The sequence below is a fragment of the Blastocystis sp. subtype 4 genome (genome assembly GCF_000743755.1).
Source record: "Blastocystis sp. subtype 4 strain WR1 chromosome Unknown seqid_0079, whole genome shotgun sequence".
NCBI lineage: Eukaryota > Bigyra > Opalinata > Blastocystidae > Blastocystis > Blastocystis sp. subtype 4.
In genome coordinates, this window is record NW_014569468.1 from 28119 (window position 1) to 36909 (window position 8791).

General features: G+C 42.2%; 3 protein-coding genes across 3 annotated transcripts; 2 read left to right on the forward strand and 1 right to left on the reverse strand.

Moving 5' to 3' along the window:
- Positions 1-211: 211 nt before the first annotated feature.
- Positions 212-1240, reverse strand: JH06_4591 (fructosamine ketosamine-3-kinase; the record flags this gene model as incomplete). Its single annotated transcript, XM_014672698.1, has 7 exons — positions 212-394; positions 423-528; positions 559-836; positions 867-998; positions 1028-1099; positions 1131-1171; positions 1201-1240. The coding sequence occupies 7 exons, from the start codon at positions 1238-1240 to the stop codon at positions 212-214; spliced, it is 852 nt and encodes a 283-aa protein (XP_014528184.1).
- Positions 1241-1872: 632 nt separating this feature from the next.
- Positions 1873-6931, forward strand: JH06_4590 (hypothetical protein; the record flags this gene model as incomplete). Its single annotated transcript, XM_014672697.1, is given in 4 exon segments — positions 1873-1903; positions 1917-2151; positions 2183-2295; positions 2325-6931. The coding sequence occupies 4 exon segments, from the start codon at positions 1873-1875 to the stop codon at positions 6929-6931; spliced, it is 4986 nt and encodes a 1661-aa protein (XP_014528183.1).
- A 200-nt stretch (positions 6932-7131) lies between these two features.
- JH06_5454 (V-type proton ATPase subunit) lies at positions 7132-8781 on the forward strand (the record flags this gene model as incomplete). Its single annotated transcript, XM_014672700.1, has 6 exons — positions 7132-7201; positions 7236-7291; positions 7326-7501; positions 7533-7767; positions 7798-8587; positions 8618-8781. The coding sequence occupies 6 exons, from the start codon at positions 7132-7134 to the stop codon at positions 8779-8781; spliced, it is 1491 nt and encodes a 496-aa protein (XP_014528186.1).
- Positions 8782-8791: the final 10 nt, after the last annotated feature.

The window sequence follows — 8791 nt, forward strand, 5'->3', positions numbered from 1 at the left end:
AAGCGTTTCATTCTCATGAAACTCAATCCTTTCAGATAAATGGAATATTCGATTGTACGGATTGTTTCAGCATCCTAGGAAGAAGGATAAGGGTAAGTGGTCATGGTATCTCGCTTTTCCTAAGTACTATGGTATGTGAAAGGACCGAGAGTGAAAGAGTATATTGGAACCATCCAATTCATAAACTGTACGGATGTCATCACAAACACATTCACATAGATATAATATCATTAACAATATCAGCAACCAAATCTACATACCCTCCTCCAAATAGATTAGCATGATTTAAAACATGGTACAAATCATAAACTTGACGACGTTGCAAATAGTCATCTGGAAGTTGCCACTCGTCATTATATCCTTGATAAAAGGAGTTCGGAAAACAACCAAACGACTACATCCAAGAGTACATTCAAACCTACTTGCGTCATAATAATATCTGTTTCACGGTCGCCATAATACACTGCAGGATCAAAGACAACAGGAATTGACGATTGGATGAACGAAGCATTTCCACCCCAAAGGTCACTACAAATGTAAAAATTGGGTTGCATATACCCGTGAAGAAGAGAAGGTGGAGGATGATGCTTCTCTAAGAGTTGTTGGACCTTTTGGAGGAGAGAATCCTTATGATCACAAGTATACCCATTCTCTTCAAATAGCTCGATTTGAGGAGTTAGACGTTGCTGAATGAAGAAATCACACCAAGATTCTGTCCAATGATTGTGTTGAGGAGTACTTCCTATGAAGTTGTCCTTATCTAAACCATAGTATCCTGATGGACTTAGCGATCGGTGCATCTGGGCTAGTTGTTGTCCCATCGAATAATACAGCGACTACAACTCAGTATCAACTTCAAGTTATACCCTTTTGTCTCGCACAAATTTGAGATACTCAACCACCATAAAATAACGGTCCTCAAAGGAGCCTTGACAGTACACTTCAGGAACACGGATCGAATGTGAATTTCGGATTAATAATAATCCATATATCTCACTCTGAATATAAGAATCCAAAATGACCATACATCAATTGGTTCCTTCCATTTACTAATCTTGCAGAAATAGCGATTTCCAGTTTGGTCCTGCAACACATTAGTCTATTCAATGATGAAAGCCATCATTACTAACGTCACTCAACGGATAATCACATTCCAATTCAATTTCTTTCTCTACAATCAATAGGACGAGTAGAGCAAACTCAAGGCACCAGACAGACAAGTTGAGATTGCTGTCAACATGATTATGACTCAAGCTTTCTTGAAACAAACAACTAGCTACATTTATACAAAGTATCATTATATGCCCACAATGATATCCGCCTTATAGAGTTCATCTTTGAAGAAGGTAGCAGAATTAGGATCAGTTTGCATATTAATAGCAAAGATTCCTACATAGAATTACATTTTTACCTCATATCACCCATAATTATAAATATTGAAAAACAGTTCAGTGATTCTTCATATCCTTGATAATCAAGAACTGATGAGTTTTAGCACATGTATGTTATGTTGATTATTTTGGAAAGAAGAATAAGAGAAATCGATTGTAAGTAGCAGAAAATAGTGCAGGAATTGATTTTGAAGGAATATCTCGTAATGTTGTTAGTTTCTCATAAGCTTCGTGTTTGCAATTCATAGAACCTGTAGGATCTGGTTCTACAAGAATTCACAAATGCATCGTTTTCTTTGGCCTAATGACCTAGATTGTTTTAAAACAATAAATAGCTGTCATCGACCAGATTAATTCTTCAATCCCACAAAAGGAGTAAACTGCAATAAATGTGGAGTAATCAACAATTCATAAATACTAAGACTACATAACTACTAAACTGTTTCTCCATTTTAGTGGCTTTGTAGAATTCATTTATAACATGAAGGCCTTTATCGCCGTTTTGTTATTTAGTAGGAGAGTAAGTGGGGGCTGATCACTTAGTGTTTGTTTACAGCACAAACACATGCGAGGACAATGAAGTTTATATCCGAGTTGCCAAGAATTGTGGAGCTAGGGCTGATGAGGAATCTTACGTTATTAAGAGTGGAAACTCTGTAGTTGTTACTAGTCTTCCCTTTGCTGATAATGAGTTTCGAGAGACTGAGTACTGTCTTCCGCAGTCTACAGACTCTCAGTACACGTTTTTAGTGAAGGACTCGTAGTTGTGTTGATTCAGTTTTAGTTTGTAGATATGGTGATGGTTGGTCTAAGAGCTCCTATTTTATCGTTTACTCTCAGTACGACAGTGTTGTTTTACGAAACTTTATGTTTGATCTTTCTGAAGATTCTTACACCTTGTCTCGTAGTTCTTTTCCTTCTTCTTTATTCTAGTTTACACGCCCATCGAACAGAGTTCTACTTGGAAGTTCCATGCCGGTTCCTCCGAGAACAATTGGAATACTGTTACTTTCAATGACGATCAGTGGATGAATGTCAATCTGGCCTCACCCACTGCTGAGACTTCTGGAACTCAGTATTTCCGTCACACCTTTAGAGGTGTAGCTGACCTTGCTGCTTATCAGTTAAGCATGCTGTATGAGTATGGAATTGTAGCCTATATTAATGGAAATGAAATATTCCGAGATAATATGGTTGATGGAGAGGTTACTTCCACTACACCAGCTACTGGGCATTATACCAATATAACATATCACTCCGTTGTTCGTAGTGCTATCGAAGTGGCTACCACTCAATCTGTATTGGCCATTGAACTTCATTTTATGGATACTCCTCAAACAATCATTAACTTCAATGCTTGGATGATGGTATATGCTTCGAGTACTCCTTCTCCTGCTTCTCCTTCGATCTATAGTTGTTATATGCTTCCTGAGCCTTCTAGTTATCTATCTTCGTTTGACGATAATGAATTGTCCATGGACCTTAATGTCGATACCATGTGTGCTCTTGCTGCTCAATCTGGTTATATGATTGTTACTTACACCAATATGGCTGCTACTGTGAATGCTATTGGTATGTGGGCCAATCGTGGTACTGTGGGTGGAGTGCCAACTCGTATCAATGTTGGTGGTATCGCAGCTGCCTCTGCATCTACGTCTGCTGAAGTTAATCCTATTGTAATCGGTCCTAGTTATGGAGCTGTAGCTGGTACTCTTCATATGTCGTATGGTCTCTTCAGTCGTGTGAACTATCGCCATATTCGTATGGATTATCTTGAGACTGCTGCCACAAATCGAGTACACATCCGTGAACAATCATTGTATGTGTGTAATATTCCAGTACCAACATCAATGACATTCACTCCGAATACCTTCACCTTGAAGAAGGATATAACCAATGTTTCTATCTCTCCTGATACTCAAGGATTCCACACATGTACTGTGGAGCCCGCTCTTCCTCAAGGATTGACATTAGATCCTACATCTTGTACAATCCAGGGTATTCCTACTGAGATTAAAAATGGTGTGTATACCATCACCTCCTCTCCTGCTGGTTACACACCTATCTCTGGTACCATTAGTATCACTGTGGAAGTTTGTAATGGTGCCATTCTCATGTATGCACATGCATATGCACGTTCATCTCGCGAGGAGGGATTCCGTTTGACAGATGCTGAGTCTGGAGAAACTGTGTTCGATGATCCTCCAGTGGCCAATCCTAATCGAGATGCCAACTATCAAGAACGTATGTGTGTTGAGAAGAAGAGGTTGAATGCTGAGTGTTACGGTATTGTACAGTGGGCTACTAACAGTTTCGCTTTCTTGTATACTGTCTCAGGTACAAAGATGGAACCTCTGGTCCGCTGTTCACTCTCTGCCTTCTTTACAATTCGAACGAACAATCTGATAAATCCTGCATTCAGTATTGCTGAGAATGAACAGTGGTATTATAAGATGGGTGAAGTGCCTGCGAATTGGTATAACTCAAACACTCAGGGTTGGCAGCAAGCCAGTTATGGTACTTTCCCTAGTTCCAGCAATCGTGTTCAGCTTTACAAGAAGACATTCAATGTCGCTTCTCTGGATTCAATTGCTGGATTCTCTGTGGGTATTCAGTATCGTTATGCTGTTGTCGTGTATCTCAATGACCGTTTGATCTTCCAGAATGGTTTTGAAGGTGAGTTGAGTACCACTTCTGTGACTGACCATGCCTATCCTCAGATGGACTTCTATTACTTCACGAAGCCTACCGGTACCTTCGCTTTGGAGAGTTCTAGTGTTAGTTATCTCCAGCAGGGAGACAACACTATTGCCATTGGTATTCTATCACTTACAGACACTATCGTTGCTTCTACTTTTGATGCTACGTTGTTGCTGTTAGCTGGAGACTCTACATTGCGTACCTTTGGTATGACTGCAACTTATGGAGGAACTATCTCGGCATACAGTAATGCCTTTGGTAATTATGCCATGAGCACTGTTAGTGCTTACAGCTGTGGAGATAACTTCATTGAAATTGTTTTTGACAATTATAGAATGGAAACACTCACATCATTCGAGGTCACTAGTCATTACGCGGTCTTCACCCAGGCCATGGATGGAGTGACTGTGAAAGCAAAGCGTTCCTCCAGTGATGATACATATGTGACATTGGGAGAGTTCTATGGATGGAAGTGGTGGCAAATTGCTCAGAAGAAACATGTTTATCTTCAGAATGGAGATGCTTACAATGTGTACCGATTTGAGAACTTCAATGGTACTGCTTCCAATTGTAGATGGACACTAACCTATCTTGATTTGATCACAGACAGTTTCACTCAGGAACCTCCTCCACTGACATACACTTCACAAGAAGTATTCCAAAATATCGAAATTGCTGAGATCTTCCCCTCTTCTGATTTGTATTACGGTTTCGAGGTGAATCCTGCTCTTCCTGAAGGTCTATCGCTCGATATGTCGACTGGAGCCATTGTAGGAACTCCTACTGTATTGACTCCGACTACTACGTACACCATCACAGCTCGTAAGCCTAATAATGAGCAGGTGACTTGCACTGTTGATTTGGCTGTATCCGTGTGCTCTGGAACACGTAGTCTGATTACTGCAACTATCACCACAAGTTCAAGTCCTGCTGGTGAACACTACAAGGTCTATCAAGGTCGTGGCCACACAGGTACTGTGATGAGAGAAGAGCTCTCTCTGTACATGGCAAGTAGTAATCTTCTGTATGCTGACTTCTGTTTGCCTCATGGACTCTATACATTGGAGCTTGGTAACGGTGGTTATTATGGTAATTCCTTCCCTTCAGGTCATTCTCTCTCTGTGGATGTGGGTACTCTCCGTTTTGATCTTCAGTACTATGAAGGAGATGTTCCTACTATCTATCGTACATTCTCTTCGTATCTGCCCTTCCAAATCAATTATGACGATTGGCATTTCCACACAAGTACGGATGAAGTGTCCAGCGAATGGACCAGAGCTTCATTTGATGATTCACAGTGGACTATTGGTAAGGCCTCAGAGCTGGGTAATGTGCCAACGACCACAGCTTATCTTCGACGTAAGTTCAATATCCCATCTCTCGATGATTATCAAGTGTTGAACGTACATCTGAAGTACAGTGGTGGTGTTGCTGCTTACTTCAATGGTCGTCTCGTTGCTCGTTTCAATCTCCCAAGCACATTCACTTCCAGTACTCCTGCTGTGGCCGCTCATGATTCTACTCTGTTCTCCGCATTCCATGTGATTCTGGCAACTTCAGGTGCTGTTGCTGGAGATGAGAATGTGATTGCCTTTGAGGAGCATCGTTCTGCTGATCAGTCCACTGCTGACGAAATGATCTTCGATGCTACGGGTGTGTTCGGTGTGAATGATTGCTCACCTGTTCTTGATTCATATTCTTCTTTGACTGGCTCAACTCTGACATCTGGAGGTTTTGCCAGTCTGTTTGATGTCAACCATTCTACCTCAGCTGAGTTCGAGAACGAGCTGGGTGCTTATGTGGAATGGATTGTAGAGAATGAAGAAGGAACGAAGTTTAACAATTATGGTCTCCACTCGGCCATAGACGTCACCATGGGATTCTCGCTCTATGGTCGTCACGAAGAGGTAGATGACTATACCACACTCCATGAAATTGTTGGAGCTGAGCTGCTTACACGTGAACGTACCGCTTTCAATACTCCTGTGGGTATCGCTTCCTTCAGACAACTGCGTTGGGAGGTTGATGTGATTGGTTCTAAGGCTCTGCGTGCTTCTGAACTGATTCTTCAGTACTGCAAGGTAACAGGCAACGTATGTCCTGCTGTAGGTGACTATCCAGCTGTGCCTTTGGGTGAGATCTCTCCTTCTCGTTGTCCCGAGAAGTATACTGGTTATTCGTTCCGTACTTGTATGGAGGATGGTCGATTGAGTGAGATTGACACTAGTCATTGTATCCCTAAACTCCCTGAGGATGTACACTATCTCCGTGCTGCTTATCAATTTGTGATGGATACATCTGTAACCACTGGTGATGTGGTTTATAGTAATATTGTTGACGAATTCTATGTCGATGAAGATGTGAAGCTCCCAGCTGGATTGACTATCAATCCTACCACTGGAGCTATTAGTGGTACTCCTACTACTATCCAGGATCTGGAGACATATCGTGTGTATGCAAAGAACAGTCGAGGTGTGGTGTATGCCGATGTGAGTATTCAGGTGCGTAAGGGAGTATGTCCTGCAGATTCAGTATTCGAAATCACAGAAGTCGGTAAGACCTTTGTCTATGAATGTTCGAAACAGGGAGCTTATGTTGGTACTCAGAGTCGTAAGTGTGTATTGGGAGCGACTGATGGTGAATGGCAGAAGGCTTCTGGTTTCTGTATGTCGATAGTCCTGATTGTAGTCCTAATTGTTATTGCCATTATTATCATTGCTGCTATTGTCTTTGTACTGATTCGTATCTCTCGCAAGTCGAAGGCTGTTGGAGGTGTGAAGGGAAAGAAGGTGGCAACTGTCCAAAAGGCTACAAAGAAGGAAAAGGAGGTGAAGGTTTAAGAGTTTTTGTTTGTTGCATGCACAACAGTTTGTTGGAATGACTCCATGCTAGTTAAATTTGCATTGCTTAACGTCTAAACAGTGAGTGGTCTCAATTATTGAAGAGAAAGGCGTTCAACTCTTTGATCAACTCAGTTCCCCGTTTCCACGTTTCAATTTGGCTCCATTTCCTCATAGATCTTGCGACTTTGAAACAAAGGATGTCAGTATCATCATTCGAAGTGAATGCAGCGGCTGCTATGCGTGACTATTACGTGGAGCCTCGTTTGGGTTTGTTTTAGCGTTGAGAGCAATGATTCGTTAGACTACCGAACGATCAGTGGAGTAAATGGTCCTCTTGTTGTTTTGGAGAATGTGAAAGTGGGTTTTGGTGAGTACTTTGTGATATCGGTAGGGACCTCGTTTCTCGGAGATTGTGAATCTGCGACTTGGCAATGGCGAACTGCGTAAGGGTCAGATTCTGGAAATCTACGGTAACAAGGCCATTGTGCAGGTTTTTGAGGGAACCTCTGGAATTGATAACACCCGCACACACTGTGAGTTTACTGGAGACATTATGAAGATGGCTATGTGTGTAGTTTAGTTATGGATTGAGTTGTAGTTCGGAAGAGATGCTGGGTCGTACGTTCAACGGTTCAGGTATTGCTATCGATAATGCTCCTCCAGTACTTGCTGAGGAGTATCTGGATATCGATGGTCAGCCCATCAATCCTTATGCACGTACGTATCCGAAGGAAATGATCCAGACGGGTATTTCAGCCATTGATGCGATGAATTCTATTGCCCGAGGTCAGAAGATTCCTCTGTTCTCTGCTTCTGGTATGCCCCACAATGAAGTGTGTTTGTATGAATGGAATGATGGATAGTTGGGAGCTCAAATTTGTCGTCAGGCAGGTCTGGTAGCAGGAAAGGATATTCATGATGATCATGAAGATAACTTCGCTATGGTGTTCGGTGCTATGGGAGTGAATATGGAGACAGCTCGATTCTTCCGTAACGATTTCACAGAGAATGGTACAATGCAACGAACAGCCTTATTCCTGAATCTGGCTAATGATCCTACAATGGAACGTATCATCACACCTCGTATTGCGCTGACCACTGCTGAGTATCTGGCATATGAGCGAGATCTTCATGTGCTTGTGATTCTGACTGATATGTCCTCCTATGCTGATGCTCTGCGTGAAGTGTCAGCTGCACGTGAGGAAGTGCCTTCTCGTCGTGGTTATCCTGGATACATGTACACGAATCTCTCAACATTGTATGAGCGTGCAGGTCGTGTAACAGGTCGTAATGGTTCGATCACTCAGTTGCCCATTCTGACTATGCCTAATGATGATATTACACATCCTATTCCTGATCTCACAGGATACATTACAGAAGGACAGATCTATTTGGATCGTGCTTTGAATAAGCGTGGTATCTATCCTCCCATCAATGTGTTGCCCTCTCTGTCTCGTTTGATGAAGTCTGCTATTGGTAAGGGAATGACACGTCATGATCATGGTGCTGTCTCTAATCAGCTTTATACCAACTATGCTACTGGTAAGGATGTGATGGCTATGAAGGCTGTGGTGGGAGAGGAGGCTTTGACGACAGAAGATCACTTCTATCTCAAGTTCACAGAGGACTTTGAGAACACGTTTGTCAGTCAGGGTAGGAACAGGAGAGAGGAATGAAGAATAGGTCCATATGAGTCCAGATCCATCTTTGACTCGCTAGATAAGGCTTGGAGTATGTTGCGCACGTTCCCGAAGGAGATGTTGAAGAAGATCCCTGCTGACATTCTGGATGAGTTCTATGCGCGCAAGGGAGTAGAGGCTCCTGAGGTGGACGAGAAGGAGGAATAGAGTGTTTTTT